Below are 22,530 nucleotides of genomic sequence, written 5' to 3' on the forward strand. Positions count from 1 at the left end.
AATGTTTGACATCAAACTACATCAAAAGCCACGAGGTTGGGTGCCCAAATAACTGGCTACTAATATAGTCTGAAGCTGCATCTTAAAGGAAGAGAGAGATATGGAAGAATTGCTGATCATGACACTGAAGGAATAGCTGCCACTGGTGGGGGAATAGATTTAGGGAGATGAGTAAGAAAACAGTGTCTAAATATTTCCACTTCTAGTAGAATCAGTGGATAGTGATCAGAAGTAGAAAGTGTTGCTCATTTTCCTCACTTTCGGGTGGCATGGTGGCTCAGTGGTTAGCACTGTTGCCTCACAGTGCCAGGGAAATGGGTTCAATTCCAGCTCCTAGCAACTGTCTGTTTGGAGTTTGCACATTCTCCCTGTGGCGATGTGGGTGTCGTCCAGGTGCTCTGATTTCCTTCCACAGTCCAGGGATTTGCAGTCTAGGTGGGTTAGCCTTGGGAAAGCCAGAGTTACATGGATAGGGTAGGAGGGTGCGTCTGGGTTATGATGCTGTTTGGAGGAGGTGGTGTGGACTTGATGGACTCTGTAGGGTTTCTATGATTATTCAGGGCACTAAGCCAAATGAAAGTCAGGAATGTGGAATAAAGCAGGACTCTGATCAGCCAAGACTCTGATTAGCCAGACTAAACTGAACACTTGCTAACATGTCTTGTTATGTGCTATGTTAATGGCAGTACCTTCATTGACATGTTATATAAGTTTGATGTTCATTTCAAAGCACCTCTAAGGTTCCATGTCACTGTTGAAGCACAATTCATTGGAAATTAAGTTGGAGTACACTGATAGCACAGTATTCAGGTATTATTAGGAGAGGAGAGAACTGGAGAATATTACAAAACTAAGATTTTTCTAATCAGAAATGGGAAAACATTGCATTTAGCATCTTTTATAACCTTGGGATGTCCCAATGTGCTTACAACTGGTGAAGTACTTTAAAAGTATTATAATGTTGGAAATGTGATGTGCAATTTACAGTATGTACAATAAGCTCCCATGAACAGCAAAGTGCTGGCACATTTTAATTAGTTTTGATGTGGGCAAGATGGCTCAGTATAAAGTCAGCACGTAGACCTCTGATAATTTCGGGGAATAATTTTTAATGCCAATGGGTCATCTCAAATGCCAAAAAGAAATAAATTTACTGGTATATGTCCAATGTCCACACCAAATGCGAGTATGTGACTAACAATTAGCAGGACTAATGTTCATAACCTTTGTTATTTCCAAGTTGTTCTTCAGCAGAAGGTTAAACAAATGACTGATAAAGCAGCAGATTCTCTGAATGCCCTGGAGCTAATCCTACTTAAGTACCTGAGGATTTCAATTGCAAAGAGCTAATGTTATGCATTACTGGACATGGTTTGTGCTAAATGTAAAATAACTTCTTCAAAGCTGGTTGCTTATTGATGAGGGAACCAATGTATTAAATAGCTCTTTGCCACAATTATGAGTGATTTTATACCCATGACCCATGCTGAACTGCCTCAGCATGAATCCTTTTATTTTAATTTCAGAATTTCTTCAGTTTGTTTTGTGTTTAACTTTTTTTCCTTCACCTCTTCTGGAATACTGTCTCCAGTTCTGGTCACCCTGTTACAGGAAGGATATTATTAAGCTGGAGAGGGTTCAGAAGAGATTTACCAGGATGTTGCTGGGTACGGAAGGTTTGACTTCTAAAGAAAGGCTGGTTAGGCTGGGACTTTTTTCACTGGTGTTTGTGAGGTTGAGAGGCGAACTGATAGAAGTTTATAAAATAATAAGAGGTGTAGATAGAGTTGATGGTAGTTGTCTTTTCCCTAAGATGGGGAACTTGAAGACTAGGGGGCACATATTTAAGATGAGCAAAGAGAGATTTAAAAAAGACATGAGACATATCTTTCACACAGAGGGTGGTTCCCGCATGGAATGAACTTGCTGGGGAAGTGGTGGGTGTCGGTACGATTACGTTTAAAAGACATTTGGATTGATATATGAATAGGAATGATTTGGAGGGATATGGGCCAGGTGGGACTTGTTTAGTTTGGGATAATGTTCAGCATGAACTGGTTGAACCCATGGGTCTGTTTCCATGCTACATGGCTCTATGGGATGTGAATGTTGCTGGCAAGGTCAGCATTTGCTGCCCATCCCTAATTGCTCTTGAACTGAGTTGCTTGCTAGCCGTATGAGAGGGTTGGTGAGAGTCAGCCTCAATGTTGTGTGTCAGGAGTCACAGCTGAAAATGTGTTGCTGGAAAAGCGCAGCAGGTCAGGCAGCATCCAAGGAGCAGGAGAATCGACGTTTCGAGCATGAGCCCTTCTTCAGGAATGAGGAAGGTGTGCCAAGTAGGCTAAGATAAAAGGGAGGGAGGAGGGACTTGGGGTACGGGTGTTGGAAATGCGATAGGTGGAAGGAGGTCAAGGTGAGGATGATGGGCCTGAGTGGGGGTGGGGGCAGAGAGGTCAGAAAGAAGATTGCAGGTTAGGAAGGTGGTGCTGAGTTCGAGGGTTGGGACTGAGACAAGGTGGGGGGAGGGGAAATGAGGAAACAGGAGAAATCTGAGTTCATCCCTTGTGATTGGAGGGTTCCTAGGCGGAAGGTAAGGCTCTCTTCCTCCAGCCGTCGTGTTGCTGTGGTCTGGCGATGGAGGAGTCCAAGGACCTGCATGTCCTTGGTGGAGGGGGAGGGGGAGTTGAAGTGTTGGGCTACGGGGTGGTTGGGTTGGTTGGTCCGGGTGTCCCAGAGGTGTTCTCTGAAACGTTCCGCAAGTAGGCAGCCTGTCTCCCCAATATAGAGGAGGCCACATCGGGTGCAACGGATGCAGTAAGTGATGTGTGTGGAGGTGCAGGTGAATTTGTGGCGGATATGGAAGGATCCCTTGGGGCCTTGGAGGGAAGTAAGGGGGAAGGTGTGGGCGCAAGTTTTGCATTTGTTGCGGTTGCAGGGGAAGGTGCCAGGAGTGGAGGTTGGGTTGGTGGGGGGTGTGGACCTGACGAGGGAGTCACGGAGGGAGTGGTCTTTTCGGAACGCTGATAGGGGAGGGGAGGGAAATATATCCCTGGAGGTGGGGTTCATTTGGAGGTGACGGAAATGACGACGGATGATACGATGTATATGGAGGTTGGTGGGGTGGTAGGTGAGGACCAATGGGGTTCTGTCCTGATGGCGATTGGAGGGGCGTGGCTCAAGGGCGGAGGAGCGGGAAGTGGAGGAGATCTGGTGGAGAGCATCGTTGACCATGTCTGGGGGAAAATTGTGGTCTTTGAAGAAAGAGGCCATCTGGGTTGTTCGGTATTGAAACTGGTCCTCCTGGGAGCAGATGTGGTGGAGACGAAGGAATTGGGAATATGGGATGGCGTTTTTACAGGGGGCAGGGTGGGAGGAGGTGTAATCTAGGTAGCTGTGGGAGTCAGTCGGTTTATAGTAAATGTCCCTGTTGATTCAGTAGCCCGAGATAGAAATAGAGAGGTCTAGGAAGGGGAGGGAGGAGTCTGAGACAGTCCAGGTAAATTTGAGGTCGGGGTGGAAGGTGTTAGTGGTTAACTGTTCAACCTCCTCATGGGAGCACGAGGCAGCGCTGATACAGTTATCGATGTAGCGGAGGAAAAGGTGGGGGGTGGTGCCAGTTAGCTGCGGAAGATGGACTGTTCCACATATCCTACGAGTCAGGAGTCACAGCCAAACTGTGTAAGGACGGCAGATTTCCTTCCTAAATGAACCAAATGGATTTTTACAACAATCAGCAATAGTTGTTAGGGTAACCATTACCAAGATCAGCTTTATATTCTTGATTAAATTTAAATTCTACCAAACTACCATGGTGGGATTCGAGCCTGGACATTACCAATATGCCAACTTCTTTAACAAATCCTGTTATAGATCTGACTTGGGTGCTTGGTACTAACACTGGGATGCTTCAAACAGAAACTATTGATTTTTTAAAAAGTACTATAAAAGCCATCTGTTTTTAGGAGAGGTAAAACAAACTAATGTATTATTGGTTATCTGGGCAGGTAATCATTTTACTGGGTAACTTCAGCTCAGGAGAAGTATGCCAGATAACCAGCAAAGCAGTTCCGAGGCCTAGGCGAGTAAACTAAGTTCAAATCTCACCACGGTGGTTTGTAGAATTTAACTTTTAAATGTTTAAGTTTGAATTCGGTTTGTAAACATCTGGAAATATAAAAGCAAGTTTCAGCAAAGTCAACATGATGCTATCAGATAATTAAACTAAACCCAACAAGTTTATTTATGTCCTTAAAATGCAGCTTGTATTTGATTAATCAATTATGGCTGACACTTAGCAAGCTCTCAGTTGTTACAGAAGCTCAACAAGAAGTCCCATCGCCAATGAAGGATGCCAATAACCGCTGTATTTGCTAGTGACACCCACGTCCTGAGACAAGATGAAAAAAAACTTTCTGATCTCCGTCATGAAAACGTTTGCTGTTTATTTTCTTTTTAATTATGGTTGACCTTGTTCTCCACCCACATATTCCCATCAGCTCAGAGCCATACCCAGTATCCCAAAGGTCTGGCTGAGGTACAGAAACAGTGGCACTTTCCTAAGAAGCCACAAACGCTCATCTAATGTGCTTCTTGTTTGAACAAGAAAACCTTGTTCCAAATAGGACTTCTTTAATTCTTTCATTGTGAAGAAGGTTTTTCCAAAGTAAGTTCATGTATAGAAATCATATTTTAACTTAAGTCAACAGATTGTTGCAATGATCAGATGAATTGTTTCTCAAGCAAGTTGCTTGAGGGTAAGGCAAGCCTCTGCATTCAGCTTCAAACACACACCAGGTTATAGTCCAGCAGGTTTAATTGGAAGCACTAGCTTTTGGAACTTTGTACACCCCAGCACAACACTGGCATCTCCGAATCACAGCTTCAAACATGCTTTGTAATTTGCTCAGATGTCTCGGTGACTCTTTGAATTAACGGATAACTATTTAAACAATTGCTTGTTTCCAAGCAGGTATTTAACAGCTTGCGCTTTTTCAAATAATTGAGTTTTTGGGGCCCTTCAGAGCAAAGTTATCCAACTGGGAATTATCAAGCGGATAAGTAAGGCAATTTTCAGTTTTGATAGGGAAAAAAAATTATAGAAAAATTATTTGAATCAAATAATAATAGTGGTATTGAAGTTGAATTATTTTGTATTTTTTAACCTAACAAGGATGTCGTACTGTGTAACTGCAACTGTAAATATATGAACAGTACGTAAGTGCATTGGAGACACAAATCAGCCATTATCTAATTGAATGGCAGAACTGGCCTGAGGGGCTGGATAGTCTAGTCCTGCTCCTATTCTCCTGTGTTACTTATTATGTGCTCAGTGTATTAGTGTTAATTAATTAGTTTGGCAGCTAAAGCCCACCAGTAAGTTTTAAATGTAGCAGAATAGTCTGCATTTTAAAGACCAATAATGAACAGAATAAAACCAGTAACCATGTAATCCTTCTCTAAGTTACTCTGTGATGCAATATTGGGACAAGCAAAAATAGACATTAGGGAGCTAGTGTTCACTGATGAAAGTACATTGAACTACATTTGTCAAGACATCTACACTAAATGGGTCAGAGAAAACTTTGAAAAATTTTAAGTCCCTCCTTATCTGTTGAGTAGTATTGTATAGAGACATGCATGGTAAAATGTTCAAAGCTGAGTTATCCAACCTGAGTTAGGCATCTTAAATTAGGGCTCAATGACTTGTAGAAGAGAGGAAAATGTAAGTGGGATTCCTACTTTTGATTACTGTTTTGTAAACCTTGATGGAGACGTATGTGGTAAGGATAGAATTGTGTGTAGCTGTGATGGTGCCACTGATCATCCCAGTAATGTAATAGAACATAGAACATAGAAAAATACAGCGCAGTACAGGCCCTTTGGCCCTCGATGTTGCGCCGATCCAAGCCCACCTAACCTACACTAGCCCACTATCCTCCATATGCCTATCCAATGCCCGTTTAAATGCCCATAAAGAGGGAGAGTCCACCACTGCTACTGGCAGGGCGTTCCATGAACCCACGACTCGCTGAGTAAAGAATCTACCCCTAACATCTGTCCTATACCTACCACCCCTTAATTTAAAGCTATGTCCCCTCGTAATAGCTGACTCCATACGTGGAAAGAGGTTCTCATGGTCAACCCTATCTAAACCCCTAATCATCTTGTACACCTCTATCAAGTCACCCCTAAACCTTCTTTTCTCCAATGAAAACTGCCCCAAGTGCCTCAGCCTTTCCTCATACGATCTTCCTACCATACCAGGCAACATCCTGGTAAACCTCCTCTGTACCCGTTCCAGTGCCTCCACATCCTTCCTATAGTATGGCGACCAAAACTGCACACAATACTCCAGATGCGGCCGCACCAGAGTCTTATACAACTGCAACATGGCCTCAGGACTCTGGAACTCAATTCCTCTACCAATAAAAGCCAGTACGCCATATGCCTTCTTCACCGCACTATTTACCTGGGTGACAACTTTCAGAGATCTGTGTACATGGACACCAAGATCCCTCTGCTCATCCACACTACCAAGTATCCGACCATTAGCCCAGTACCCCATTTTTTTGTTACTCATACCAAAGTGAATCACCTCACACTTACCCACATTGAACTCCATTTGCCACCTTTCTGCCTAGCTCTGCAGCTTATCTATATCCCGCTGTAACCTGACACATCCTTCCTCACTGTCAACAACTCCACCGACTTTCATATCACCCGCAAACTTGCTCACCCAACCTTCTAACCCCTCGTCCAGGTCATTTATAAAAATGACAAACAGCAATGGTCTCAAAACAGATCCTTGCAGAACACCGTTAGTAACTGCACTCCAAGATGAACCTTTACCATCAACTACTACCCTCTGTCTTCTTCCAGCCAGCCAATTCCTAATCAAAACCTCCAACTCACCCTCAATGCCATACCTCTGCATTTTTTGCAGTAGCCTACCATGGGGAACCTTATCAAACGCCTTATTAAAATCCATATGCACCACATCTACCACTTTACCCTCATCCACCTCCTTAGTCACCTTCTCAAAGAATTCAATAAGGTCTGTGAGGCACAACCTTCCCTTCACAAAACCATGCTGACTATCCTTGATCACATTATTCCTATCCAGATGTTCATAAATCCTATCCCTTACAATTCTCTCTACGACTTTGCCCACAACAGAAGTGAGACTCACCGGCCTATAGTTACTAGGGTTATCCCTACTCCCCTTCTTGAACAAGGGAACCACATTTGCTATCCTCCAGTCTTCTGTCACTATTCCTGTAGACAATGAGGACATAAAAATCAAGGCCAATGGTTCTGCAATCTCCTCCCTTGCTTCCCAGAGAATCCTAGGATAAATGCCATCAGGCCCAGGGGACTTATCTATTTTCACCCTTTCCAGAATTTCCAACACCTCTTCCCTACATACCTCAAAGCCGGCCATTCTAATTAATTGTGACTCAGTATTCACATCGGCAACAATGTCCTGTTCCTGAGTGAATACTGATGAAAAGTATTCATTCAGTGTCTCCCAAATCTCTTCAGCCTCCACACGCAACTTCCCACTACTATCCTTGACTGGACCTATTCCTCCCCTAGTCATTCTTTTATTCCTGACATACCTATTGAAAGCCTTTGGGTTTTCCCTAATCCTACTAACTAAGGACTTTTCTTGTTCCCCTCTTAGCTCTCTCTTCAGATCCTTCCTGGCTACCTTATAACTCTCAATCGCCCCAATTGAACCTTCACGCCTCATCTTTACAAAGGCCACCCTCTTCCCTTTAACAAGGGATTCCAATTCCTTATTAAACCATGGCTCCCTCACACGACCCTTTCCTCCCTGCCTGACAGGTACATACTTATCAAGGACACTCAATAGTTGCTCCTTGAACAAGCTCCACATATCCATTGCGCTCTTGCCTTGAAGCCTACTTTTCCAAGCCACGCATCCTAAGTTGTGCCTCACCGCATCATAATTTCCCTGCCCCCAGCTATAACTCTTGCCTGCAATGCACACTTATCCCTCTCCATCACTAGAGTAAAAGTCACCGAATTGTGGTCACTGTCCCCAAAGTGCTCACCTGCCTCCAACTCACCTGGCCTGGTTCGTTACCCAATTTGTTAATGAAACGGATACTCTCAAGGATCAAGAGCCCTAAATAAAAACGCTGGCTCTCAGATACCTCCTTCTAACTTCCCCGGATCATGACCCCCCCATGGAACATCAGGCCATTGTACCAACTACAGCCACCCCCCTCCCCCCCAACAACTGTCTCTGAACCTGATAGTCCCCCAGCCCTGCACAGCTCACTTCTACCTCCTGCCCAAAATCCACAAACAGGACTGCCTGGGCAGACCCACTGTTTCAGCCTGCTCCTGCCGCACAGAACTCACCTCCACCTACCTTAACTCGGTCTTTCCTCCCCTGGTCCAGTCCCTGTCCATTTACATTGCAATTCCTCTGATGCTTTTCGCCAGTTTTGGAATTTCCATTTTGCAGGGTCCAGCCGCTGCCTCTTTACCATGGATGTGCAATCCCTTTACGTGTCCTTCCTCCACCAGGATGGTCCTTCCTGGAGCAAAGGCCTGAACTGTTCCCACCCACCACCACTCCTCACTGCTTGGCCAAGCTTGTCCTCACCCTCAACAACTTCTCTTTTAACTTCTGTCACTTTCTTCAGGTCAGAGGGGTGGCGGGTACACACATGTGCCCCAGTTATGCCTGTCACATCATGGTGTACGTGGAACTTTCCTTGTTCCAGTCCTATTCCGGCCTCCATGCACAACTCTTTCTCCGATATATCGATGATATCATCAGTGTTATTTCCTTCTTTTGTCCAGAATTGTAAATGTTAATCGATTTCACTTCCAATTTCCACAGCTTTCTTTCACTTGGTCTATCTCTGGCATCTCCCTTCCCTTCCTCGACATCTCTGTTTCCATTTCTGGGGATCTACTGGCCACTAATATCCACTGTAAACTCATGTACTCTCACAGCTACCTGGACTATACATCCTCAACCGTGCTTCTTGTAAAGATTCCATTCCATTCCCCCAGTTCTTCCATTTCCATCTCATCTGTTCCAATGTGGCCATCTTCGACAACGGAGCCTTCAAAATGTCCACCTTCTTCCTCAACCGAGGATTCTCCAGCGCCGTTGTTGACAGGGCCCTCTCCCACACTTCCACCCTCATCCACTCTCTTTCCTCCCGCAACAGCGATAGAGTTCCCCTTGTCCTTCCTTACCAGCCCACCAGCATTCACATCTAGAAGATCATTAGCTGCCATTTCTGCCACCTCCAGTGAGATGCCACAACCAGACACACATACCCCTCCCCTCCTTTGTATGCCTTCTGCAGGGACCGTTCCCACCAGTATACCCTGGTCCACTCTTCCTTCACTCCCAACAATCCCCTACAGCCCCATGGCACCTTCTCGTGCAACTGTCGAAGGTGTAACACCTGCCCATTTACGTCCTCCCTCCTCAGTATCCTAGGGCCCAAACATACCTTCCAGTTGAAGCAGCCCTTTACCTTCACTTCACACAATCTAGTCTACTCCATTCGTTGCTCACATTGTGGTCTCCTCTGCATTGAGGAAATGAAGCATAGACTGGGTGACTGCTTCTCAGAATATCTACTTTCTGCCCGCAAAAAGAACCCTTAGCTTCCAGTTGCCTGCTACTTTAACACACCACTGTGTTCCCTGGCCAGCATCTCTGTCTCAGGTAGTGTTCCAGTGAAGCTCAGCAAGCTGGAAGAACAATACCTCATTTTCCACATGGGGACCCTGCAGCTCTCCGGTCTCATTATTGAGTTCAATAACTTTAGGGCCTGAACTCTCCCATGTCTTTGTCCCATATCACACACACCTTAACAGCTATTCACTCTCCTAGCCAGATCATTATCCACTCCTTTGTCTGTCCAACTGTTCTTCTCTCTCTTTGAGCACTCTTCCCCCCCTATCGTTTACTCCTTAACCCACCCTATCTTCAGCATATTTTCCTAGTTCACATCAATTCTGAGGAAGGGTCACCGGACCTGATATGTGAACCTGATTTCTCTTCACAGATGCTGCCAGACCTGCTGAGCTTTTCCAGCAATTCCAGTTTTGGTGTTCAATAGGCCTGTCAAACCTCACTCATCTGAAACATGAAGAGTAACATCCCAACAAACTCCATGCCTTCCAGTGAAGTAGATTAACATTGTTGCATAAAGGTTTGTGATTTCCATGGTAGACACATGAAGGGAGTGCACTATTGCTAATATCTATATCATATTGTCCCTTCTCTTTCAGATCCGTTACATTTCACAAACACAAGGGTTACCAGCGGAGTACTTGTTAAGTGCAGGGACAAAGACAACACGGTTCTTCAACAGAGATCCAGATTCATCTTATCCACTATGGAGGCTTAAGGTGACTTGCTCTTTTATCGTGGGTGAGGTGGTACCATGTGTTTGTGCTTCATTTTTATTTATGATCACTATTTCACTTCTTTACCTTCAACTGCCTCTCGCTGTTCTTATTATGATAAAATGAGGCAGATTGATTCACCTTGTTTCGGTCTCTTTCAGCATTGGGCAGTTCCTTTTCAGCTGGCTACGCAGCATAAACATTGTTGAGATGAGTTCCTTGTTATGGTTTTCTGTGCTTCCCTCTGTGTAAGTACTTATCCTTCTGGCATTGCTGGTAGAAATGCTGGGAGAATAGACTCAGAGTATATGCTGCTGTCTAAGGCTGGGACTGGATGAAACCATTGTACCCTTTGTGTTACACATTCAACTGCCTCTACAGATCTTTTTGAGGGGACAATGGAACTGACTAAGCACTTACACAGCAGGAAACCAAATGGGATTTGTGACCATCTCCATCCTTGCCCACCCCAATTCTGCCTCTCTTTTTCCTCTTCTAACATCAGCATTCAAACTATCACAATCTGATGCACTATCCTGTGTCCAGTTCGTACCCTCTATAAAGTACTGATTGCCACACTGCTGCAATGTGATGGGTCCCAAATAGCCTGATGATGTGTGCTACCTGACTATGAGATTGAAAACATATACTGAGTCTACCAAACCTAACCTGGCCTGTGATCAGGAGCAATCACTATCCTCACCCCACCCCATCCATTCCCATCTCTGAATGAAGTCTATTATACCAGCCAAATTATTGCTCAGGTCCGATCACGATTTGAATCTAGGAACTGCCAATCTTTGTAGGTCAGGGAGCAGAACATGCTTACTTACTCACAGGTGCTGTTGAAATGATACATGACTTCCAGTTTTTAGAAGAATTAACTCTGTTACAAGTGCATTTAATTTGGTTTGTGTATGCTTCATTTTGGGTAGTCCTGGCCCATTTCAAATTGGTAAGTAAACAGTTCTGTTGTAACTGGCTGTAGGAAAACATAATTGTTAAGAATGTCTGCAAGTTTCATTGATGTATTGTCATAAATTTATATCATGACTCAAGGGTCAAATTTCCAGGTGAATAACTTGCTATGACTTGAAATGCTTGTGCCAGATTTTTCTCCACAAAGGATCTAGTTTAGAAAAGACCAAAAGCTGGTTGTTCTAAGTCTGAAACTTTTTACAGCTGCTTTGTCAGTCTGATCTTTGAATCAACAGTTAAGTACAAGGGTCACATCACAGGTTTAGTCTGAGCTCATACTCTTGAGAGATCACTACCCTCTGAGGTGTCGTCATTCAGGTGAGACTCTAAGTTGAAGCCCCTTTTGTCCTGTTAATTCAATATAAAAATTAGTGAGGCTCTATTTGATGAAAGGCAGGCGTGTTTTTCTAGTCTTCTAATTGATATTTATCCCTCAATCAGCAACATTAAACTACTATCACATTGCTGTTTGTGGGACCCTGATGGGCATAATTTAGATGCTACATTTCTCTACATGATGTGGCGATAGTGGTAAAATACTGACTATTAATTTTCAACTTTCATTATCTGATTTTAATACCTGAGACTAATCATGCATTAAACTGTTTTTTTTTAGATTTACTTACAGTGTGGAAACAGGCCCTTCAGCCCAACAAGTCCACACCGATCTGCCAAAGCACAACCCACCCAGACCCATTCCCCTACATTTTACCCCTTCACCTAACACTACGCGCAATTTAGCATGGCCAATTCATCTAACATGCACGTTTTTGGACTGTGGGAGGAAACCGGAGCACCCAGAGGAAACCCACGCAGACACAGGGAGAATGTGCAAACTCCACACAGTTAGTTGCCTGAGGCGGGAAATGAACCTGGGTCTCTGGCGCTGTGAGGCAGCAGTGCTAACCACTGTGCCACCATGCCACCCACTACTTTAATAGGTCAGCACTGACCTAAAATGGAACAGTGACCTCCTTGTTACAGATGAAGTGGGGGAGAATGAGCCAGTGCATTGAGGCGGGAGAGCGAGAAAGCAACCCTAAAATGTCAGGGGGAGAGAGAGAAAGTGAGCCCAGTGTGGAAGGAGGAATGAGCCCAGTGAATAGTCAAGAGACTTTTTCCCAGGGTAGAAATGGCTATCACAAGGGAGCATAATTTTAAGGTATTTGGAGGAAAGTTTAGGGGAGATGTCAGAGGTCGGTTCTTTCCACAGAGAGCAGTGGGTGTGTGGAATGCACTGCCAGCAGTTGTAGTAGAGTCAGATACTTTAGGGACATTTAAGCGATTATTGAATAGAAACATGGATGATAGTAAAATGAAGTGTATGTAGGTTAGTTTGATCTTAGAGTAGGATAAAAGGTCAGTACATTGAAAGGGCCAAAGGGCCTGTACAGTACTATGTTGTATTCTATGTTCAAGCAATCGATGTTCAATAAATGAAATCACCTGCACTGAAATTGCATTTTCGTCTAAAGATCTCAAAACTGATCAAGAAACTTACATCTCTTGATTCAGTTTACATTTAGATGAGAAGTTGCACATGTTGGGCATAAAGGAGTTGCCTGCAACAATTCAGCACAGAATGACATGACATGGAGCCAGACTTGGAACTGCACAAAATAACTATACTTCAGCAGCTGCTTGGCAGAACAGCAGAGAGAGAGAACAAAGTATGGAAGAATTGGTAGCAGCAAGCATTTAAAGTCTGTTTTACCAGATTTCCTCATCACCTTAAAAGCAGCAACTGATGAAAAAGAAAACTGGAGGGAAAAACAAGATTCACTGAGAAATCAAATATCTGCTGAAAATTTAAGTCAACCATTAAACAATTGTGGTCTCAGAATAAAATCTAACATCTTAACGACATTACAGAATTTTAAATTGTACAACCAGTTCATTTTCTATCTATACCAGGCACTTCTCTGGTGTGGTGAGAAGAATGGGGAGAGAAGCGGGAAAATTCATTTTGAGAATGAAAAATAAACAGATTTCTGATGTTGAGAAAAATTATCCTGAATGTTACCTTGAGGGTTATATGATGAGATCAGAATCTTGCCGTTGAGTGGTGTCTACCTTATTTCCATGCATTTGCAACTCTATTTTCCTCCTACTTTCAATTTTCTGCTCCCCCACCAAGCATCTAGATACTACAAATTCCTGACATGAAAATCAGAGCTGATCCATAGAGGCTGTAGCTCACCAAATAATTGTCCCAGCTATCTTGCAACTGCTTCTCCAGAATAACCTCCCTGCTTGCTGCATTGTCATGACCCTTAGGACATCATTATTCCTGCTTTTGAACAAACTTGCACACCACTTCTCCCTTTACTTTGCAGATCAGGGACAGTGATAACAGGTTGCTGACATTCTGCCAGGTTGCTTTGTGGACAGGGAGGAATATGCTTCTTATAAATCAACCTAAGATCTAGACACGTGTATGTTATGGCACTTAGGGAAGTGCAGAGAAATGCAGTAAGTGCTTATTGCCAGTTCCTGTCTATTTTACGTTGCTTTTTTAGCATGCACACACTCTGTGTGGGTTACATTGCTCACTTAGTGCACAGGCTCTTTACTGCTCAGTTACAGGCTACCAGTCTTGGAGAGAAAGCAATTTGTGGTATTTGTGAGTCCCCATAATGGCACTGTCAATGTCAGAGCTGTAGCATGCATCAACAGCTTATACAGCCCATATGCTGCATGTGCTTCAATCACATGGCTATGTCTGAAAGTCTACAAGTACCAATCCTTAGTGTGGTCAATGGGATCTGTGATCAGTCATAGTTAGTCAGGGGCTTATCTGATTATACTGTTGGGGGTTGGCCACAAGTATTTGGTCCTACCAGAATCCACATATCCATGTCTCCTTGCAGGCTTGGGATTAGGCCATGGTTAGTTCTGCAGGTCAAGTGCAAGCAGTCCAGGGAATACAGGTAAGTCACAGTGCGATGTTATTGAGACATAAGTCCAGAATTGGCTGTGGTCACTTGGAGTCTAGTGCATCGGCTACAGTGGATTATGATCATGTGGATTGTTGAGGTGCGATCCGGGGGTAACAGGGAAAAGCAGGCAACAGTAGTCAGGAGATGGTTATTTGTCACTGAGGGAATGGCCTATGTGATGGGGGCCAATTGTAAATTGTAGGGTAGGACCTTACAGTGGACGGGAGGGTCCCAGGATCTCCGATAATCCAAAGAGGTGGTGGCAAAGAGAACACAGTGTCACTTTTGATTGTGGGTTGCAGAAGACCATTGACCTTCTTTCTTCATTGGTGGACCTTCCTTTCACCTTTCACAGCACTGATCCCTGCTGCAAATTATGTCCAAGTTAGTTAGGTCAGACGATGTGGCCTCTTTTAGTGACCGACTGAGAAAAGGGCTTCTCTTCTCTCCACCACCAGCTCCCCCAGTACCTCCAGACACCTGTCTACAAAGCCGGAGTGAGCTTGCCTTTCTTCTGGGCTATTTTGTCAATAATTAGTCTTAGACACCAAATGTGAGGGATAGGTTTTGGCTTGCAGCCACCAGGCATGGGAAGCATGTAAGTGGAAGGCTGGCACTTCCATTCCTTTTGCGATTCAAACCCCCAAGAATTGCACCAACAGCCCACCCTAGTTAAGCGGGTGAAATTGAGTGAGGAAATTAACTTGATCCATGATGGCGTGGACACATGAAAATCACAGGCTCCCACACTTTAACTGCAAATGGGAAAATTCAGCCCTTTTACCTTTCAAACTTTTATACCTGCATTTGTGTGCGTGTATTTGATGTTGCATTTTATTATTTTCTTTGGGTTAGTAAGTCATTGACAGTCCTTTTCCTTTTACTCAGCAAGCTTTGAATTCGGTTGTCCAATGTTGACTAGTATTACTGGTTAATTGAAGTGTGATCGCTTAAAAGCAAAAAAAATTCAAGACTTTTGCTGTAACCCACTTAAAAGGAGGGGACTGGAATTACCCTCTCTTGCCTGATTGTAACAATAAAAACATGGACTATGCTGTCAGTATCTTCGTTGGCTATGAAGTGATTTGGGACATTCTTTGGTCACAAACGTTTATTTTAAATATTCTTCTCCAATCAAATTTATCACTTTCTTTCAGTTTAGAAAATGTGAATTACCTTATTGAATCTCTCTCAAGAGCAGAAATGTGCAATTAAACAGGTCTGCAGTCCATCCCATCTTTTTGATGATATAAATCTGACTCTTCCACTTGCGTGATCCTGAGGAGAAACAGCCTGTCTTCCCAACCAGGAAATAACATTACTCTGCTTTTAAATTACAGGAAAGGATGAAAATAAAAGTAATCTACTCCAATAATATTTTACTTGCCAGCTGGTATGCCCAAGTATTTAAACAAACTTTTGCTGTTTTAGATCTCATGTCTGAAAGAACTTCTAGCACTGCAACATATGTTAGCACTTTGGTGAAATTCCTTGGTTGCTTTTAAAGAGAGCTTGTTCACTCCTTAAGCCACCAAGAATTAACATGAGGCAGGGGCTAATAGATAAAGAGACATTTTGCAATCTATGTTCAACAACCTGAACCCCTTATTACTTTCTTGATCTGAGGAAGTCTAAGATTAATTGACATTTTGTAGCTCTTAAATAACAAGAAGGAAGGGAAGCTGGTCTTAAAAATGTAGGAAGAAGATGAGGAGAAGTCCATAAGTGTGTCCAGAGCTGCCAGCCGTTGTTGTATTCTGAGACATGTTGGAAACACAGCTATAGTTAAAGGCACTTTGAGGTCTTGATGGGAACCAGATACTCTCAATGCTCTCTGCACTACATTGAATATGGAGTAAAAAGTATCCCTTTGTTAAATTTACAGACACCAGAAGATCATGAGACAGAGATGGGGATCAAGTCGAAGGAGGCAAGGAAATACATTTTTAACTGTTTGGATGATATGGCACAGGTATGATTATCTTTCTTGGGCAGACTGTGCAATTTCCTATGCTATCTTTCCTGGACCACAATTTTAAGACAACTCTAATCAGTGTGACCCAGAGTAAGAGCCTTTACCTCAGTAAAGGACCATTCCCACAGCTCTCCCTAGCGGTGAGCGCTGGCAGAGTGATTGGACAAGGAGGGACCTCACCCCACATACACATGAAAAAAAAATACACATACAGAGGAACTTCGATTATCCGAAGGACATGGGCGGGGAGTATTCCACTCGGTTAATCGAATTCCAGATAATCGAATACGGGATAACATAGTTTAGGAGAGCATCGGGACCTTGTGATCTTGCCGGATAATCAAGGTTTCTTTGGATACAGTACACACACAGTAGATTCACAAACACATACATGTTCTCACAATGACAAACACAGTTTAAGCAGGCACATGCTCATGTTCAGTGCTCATGGGCACTTGTACACGCAGCCACTCACTCAGATTTTCACAGACAAATGCTGTCACAAAAACTCAGACACTAATATGCAACAACACTGAAAAAACACCAACCAAAACACACAGCTGTCCAGACATATCCTCTCAAATGTACACACAGAGTTTTTAAAAATTATTTATTCATTTTTGGGATGTGGGTGAGCATTTATTGCCCATCTCTAGTTAACCTTGAGAAGGCAGGTGGTGGTGAGTCACCTTCTTGAACCATGAAACAAACAAAACTCATAAATGCTAGAATAATCCTGGCCAATATTGCTCCCCTAATCTGTTAAACACAAAGGGACTGATGTAAATTCTAGTCTGACCTCAGCATATACTGAATCTCTAATTAGTGTGAACCAGAGCAAGGTTATCCACAAGCGCAATTGTCAACCATGTCATTTGGGTTCCAGAAGTTTCATTTAAATTTCATTGTTGTCTGTGCTGAGATGGCATGGATCAGACACTATAGTTTATGTTTAAAATCAGGGAATTCTTCAATTCAGAGCTCTCTTTCTCAGAGTGCGTTTGTTCAAAACAGTGTGTGCAGTGGGATTAGTAAAATGTTTCTTATGATGTGCATTGAATAAAACATCATATGTAGGTGATTTAGTGCTTATCCTTGCACATTTAAGATTTAAAATTTTTATGTAACAAGTTTCTGATGTGCAAGCTGATAATGCATAAGCCAGGAAAACAACGCATCTAAAACATGAGTGAAAAGGACAAGTATTGCTCATTATCTTAAACAAACTGCTTGAAGGATTGTGAAATTAACAATGCAAGGAGTAAGAAGAGTAAATTAAATTGGGCATAGAAGGGCTCCTGCCCGAAACGTCGATTCTCCTGCTGTTTGGATGCTGCATGACCTGCTGTGCTTTTCCAGCACCACACACTCTCAACATAGAATTTATAACACCAGGTGCAGATAGAGAAATAAATAAATGGAAGGGAAGATTAGAATAAAAAAGAAAAGAAAGTATTAAAAAGAGGTTTTTTTTTAAAAATCTTGAAATTTTAAACTTTGTTCTTTGAAAGTTTCCAATGACAATTAAATATCTGAAGGAATGAGATTCCACACTTGGAATAATTCAGTAATTATAGTCAATTATAATTTCTGGTACTAATATTACTTATGTTTAAAGTATTAGTGACTCAACTTTCTGTGGAAAGATTAGTTCATATCTAGCTTTCAAAATCATGAACAACACACCATTCATTTCATGCTAATGGACCGCAGTAAAATACTATTTTTATGAAGTTAATGACATGTTGGTGCAACTGAGATAGTAATTTTTTGGTTCCAATTTTTAACCATGCATCTGCCCCTCAACTAATGTTTCTGTAATATTTGCTTACAAATGACAGCATGTACTATTAGCCTCACTTATTATAACAGCAAATTCTAAACAATTATTTCTGTCTCTCTCTTTACAATATATATCTATGGACAGATAAGGATATATACTGATGTAATTGTAGGTACAGTTGGAAATATATCGAACCTACATTTAAACATAATTACAGATAAATTTACATAAATGGATAATGGATATAGTATTACAATAAACATGATAGGCCTGAATAAGTAATAGTTAGATGATTCATATCCACAAATATCTATGTCAACTAAAACTGCTAAGTAATAGATGCAAAGTTAAAGAAAGGGATCCTGGTATTCTCCTAGGACCATTCATGGAAATGTATTTTGGCAAGAGTTTAGATGCTATGAGAGAAAAGCTTGTGCAGGCTGCAAGCTGCTCCCTTTCTTCCTCTTTTTTTCTTTGTATGCTCATTGCAAAGCTGTGGAGGTTCCCTTCCATTGTTATGCTGTGCTGAACCTTTGTTGGCGGGACAGTGCTGGAGAATGTGAACATCCACTCTTGATTGTTGTCACTGTAGGCTTGCTTCATTCAATCATGGAAAAGACTATTTCCCACCTAATGCCAGCCTTTCTCTTGCAGGTGAACATGACGACAGATTTGGAAGGAAGTGAGATGCTGGCAGAGAAGGCAGACAGACGGGAGTTTATCGATCTGTTGAAGAAGATGTTGACCATTGATGCAGACAAGAGAATTACACCGATTGAGACACTGAGCCATCCCTTTGTAATGATGACCCATCTATTAGATTTTCCTCATAGCACACAGTACGTTCCCTCTTTTCAGAGCAGGTTTCCCAAATTCATTCACACCTGAACACCTGCAAAATAATAAGTATTTTGATGATATCAGTATCTGTACCAACTCTCTCCAGAAGTAACTTAATCAAACTTTCCTATCATTTCCCCACTTCTTCCAACCTTTTCTCTTCAGATATTATCCAGTTCCCTTTTGAAAACTATAACTGAGTCTGCTTCAATCATCTAGTCACTTGATCCAGCCACTGGGATCAGCATTCAGCTCCTCCAACATATGTAGTTTCCACAGAATGCACTGTAACAACTAGCTGAGCCTTGTTCAACAGCATATTTCCCAAGTTCTTTCCAGTCGAGAAGGACAAGAGCTGCAGGTGCTTGAGAACATTATCACCTCCAATTCCCATCCAGTCTCAGACTACACAAATTGAACATATATCGTAATTCCTCATTACTACTAGATCAAAATTCTGGAACCCCCTACTTAATACCATATTGCCAGACTATCCCAAAGAAGATTCTCATGGGAGAAAAGTTGTGAAGTAGGGCTCTAAAAAAATTACCACCGTGTTAAACAAAATAAATCTTGATGATACACCAGCAAAGACGTAATGGTGAACTGCTGATGTAAGATGAAAATGGCTTAAATTTGTGGAGACAGCAGTGTTGTAGAATTTGATCCAAGATTAGTGTGGTGCTGGAAAAGCACAGCAGATCAGGCAACTTCCGAGGAGCAGGAAAATCAACGTTTCAGGCAAAAGCCTTCATCTGGAAAAGCACAGCAGGCCCAGCAGCATCTGAGGAGCAGGAAAATCAATGTTTCGGGCGAAAACCCTTCATTGAGAATTCATGATGAAGGGTTTTTGCCCGAAACATCAATTTTCCTGCTCCTCGGATGCTGCCTGACCTGCTGTGCTTTTCCAGTACCACTCTAATCTTGACTCTAATCTCCAGCATCTGCACTACCCATTTCTGCCTATAGAGTTTGATAACAAGTTAAATTATGAAGCAGACATCACCCTCATTGCAGCCCAGCTGCAAATTGTATGCTGGACTTGCTTTGGTTAGAAAAATAAGTTATTAAGAAAAATGCATTTAAAAAAGAGATCAGGAAGTTGTTTGGTCATGTGGGAGGACTGACCAACAAGGAGAGATCGGACAAACATACTAACAATGATGGACTGAGAAAGTCTTACTGACCTAATTATCATAAGTAGTTTTCATACTGCTTGACTGGCTTTGGCTGTTTGGGCTGTGATTCATTGTGCACCCTATCACAAGGTTGGCAAAAGAATGTGTCTATCCTTTCTTTTGAAAGCAATCAAAGTATCGCTTCACTTGTAGAAGTCCTATTGAGGCTTCCCTGAAATTTAAAGACAATGTCTGTGAAGCAACTGTTTGCAGTGAAGGGACTAGAGGATAGTGAAGAAGGTGACTTTTTTGCATTTGTTTATGGGTTGTGGATGTCACAGCTAAGTCACCATTTATTACCCATCCCTAATATAATTGAAAAAGGGAAGATACAGAGTTGAAGCACAGCATGCTAGTCAGATGTTGCTTTCCGCTTGTAGTGAATACAATTAGGGCAATGTTATTGAATTTCCAGTGTTTTTAGAGAATACCCCAAGAGTAAAATATTAACCTTGAAGTATAGAACAAGTATTAAAACTTAGAAAACCTGAAACCAAATCCAACACTCCTCCAAAAAAGCCACCTCTGGGCTAATGGAGGTGCAATAAAGAATGGACAAAAAACATGCTCTTGGGAGTCAGATTGACCAATAAAGTATCTTAATGACATTGGTCACCTTAGATTTAAACTACTTGAGGTTTCCTAGGCCTTTGCAGCTGAAGGGAGACCAGAACAATTTGAGAATAAAGTAGGTACCCCCTACCCCACCAGCATCCAAGCAACCCCAAATCAGGCATTGCCCCACAGAACCCAGGATTGGTGATCTGACAAGTGAAATTGAGGTAGATTCTCTCTAATGAAGTGCTCTCCTCATTGTTTTTCCAGTGTCAAGTCCTGCTTTCAGAACATGGAGATTTGCAAGCGAAGAGTCAATATGTATGACACAGTGAATCAGAGTAAGACGCCTTTCATCACGCATGTGGCTCCAAGCACATCGAGCAATCTAACAATGACCTTCAGCAACCAGCTCAGCACAGTGCACAACCAGGTATGTGCACAGTGTAGAGACTCCCACCCTTGGGTCCAACCCTTTTGCAGATGTTTGCTTTATAAAAGGTGATCAGAGATTTCAATGCAACAAGGAAATTCCAGGAAATGGCAAACGGCCCACACAATTGCATTTCCCCTTGTTTCTTGGGTGTTTTACTGTTCTCCGGGAGAGCTACTCTGGGAAATCAGTGGAAAACTCCAGGGATTTCAAAGGACCAGATGTAGCCATTCAACCTGCTAAGCCATTCAATCTTTTCTGTTGGATTATGGCTGATCTGCATCTCTTCTTTATTTACCTGCCTTTGTTGCATTTCCTTTGATACCCTTATCTAATAAAAAAAAAGATCAATCTCAGTCTTACAGATTTCAAATTGACCTTGTGACCTCAGTTTCTTGGGGGAATGAAATCAAATTTTTGGGAGACAGTTTATTGAGTCTTGGTATGTGATAAGTGTAGAAGGCTTGGAAGAAACAGATAGCTTTGGACTTAGCTTATGAAGGTTGCTTGGCTTATCCTTGTGTCGTACCTGGATTTGATATAGATTAGTTGTAACGAATTGCTTATTTTGCTTAGCCAACAACTGCATTCTCGAATCATATGATGACAACAAGAGGCAGAAAATAAACTAGATGACGCTTTGACTTTTATTATATGGGATTTTTATTTCTCTTACTCATTTTATGTAAAAGTGCTTTCTGATTTCAGTTCTTAAATGGCCAAGGTCATTGTTCCGTTGTTCTGTCTACATCACCTGCTGAAATAGTTTCTCTGTATTTATTGAATGACTTAATTTTATAGTTTCTGACCAGATTGCAAATTATTCAAGGGAGTACAAATAACAGAAAGTGCTGGAGAAACTCAACAGGTCTGGCAGCTTTTGTGGAAAGAGAAACAGAATTAACATTTTGAATGCAATAGCTGTTCAGAACTGAGAAAGTCTGGAAAATGTGTTTTTTATAATGCTGTTGGCAGAGGGAGAGGAGAAGTAGGTGGAACATATTGTGAGGGTGCCCAGAGCAAAACAGAAAGGGTGTGAAAATGATGGCAAAGAATTGGCTGCAGTAGGAATGATAGGTGTGAAAAAGAGAAAATGGGTCTACTCTCCAGATAGCAGTGTTAATAATACACAAACAAGGCACAGACTGGAAAGGTATGGATGTAAGAAAAATGGAGGACAGAGGTCATTCTCTGAAGCTGAGAAACCAGATATGAAAATTCCATCATTTTTCCAATTTCTGACAAGATCAGGAAGCAAGCTTTGAAAAGATTTGTAGCTCAGGTTGAGGTTCTGGATGTAGATTTGCTCGCTGAGCTGGACAGTTCATTTTCTATCCAGGCAACAAGCAAAACTAATGTCATTTATAAGATTCCTTGCAAGAACTGTAACGAACACTACATTGGATAAACAAGCAGAAAACTAGCCAACAGGATACATA

General features: G+C 42.3%; 1 protein-coding gene across 5 annotated transcripts in view; it reads left to right on the top strand.

Moving 5' to 3' along the window:
* The window catches only part of hipk2 (homeodomain interacting protein kinase 2), a 277,465-nt gene that overhangs the window by 222,338 nt on the left and 32,597 nt on the right, over positions 1-22,530 (top strand). For all 5 annotated transcript variants that reach the window (XM_072552490.1, XM_072552492.1, XM_072552488.1 and 2 more), the window contains exons 4-7: positions 10,294-10,413; positions 16,213-16,299; positions 18,740-18,924; positions 20,929-21,091. In XM_072552490.1, the coding sequence (XP_072408591.1) occupies positions 10,294-10,413; positions 16,213-16,299; positions 18,740-18,924; positions 20,929-21,091 (555 nt within the window). The remainder of the gene's footprint in view (positions 1-10,293; positions 10,414-16,212; positions 16,300-18,739; positions 18,925-20,928; positions 21,092-22,530) is intronic.

Source organism: Chiloscyllium punctatum, chromosome 32 (assembly GCF_047496795.1).
Source record: "Chiloscyllium punctatum isolate Juve2018m chromosome 32, sChiPun1.3, whole genome shotgun sequence".
Lineage (NCBI taxonomy): Eukaryota > Metazoa > Chordata > Chondrichthyes > Orectolobiformes > Hemiscylliidae > Chiloscyllium > Chiloscyllium punctatum.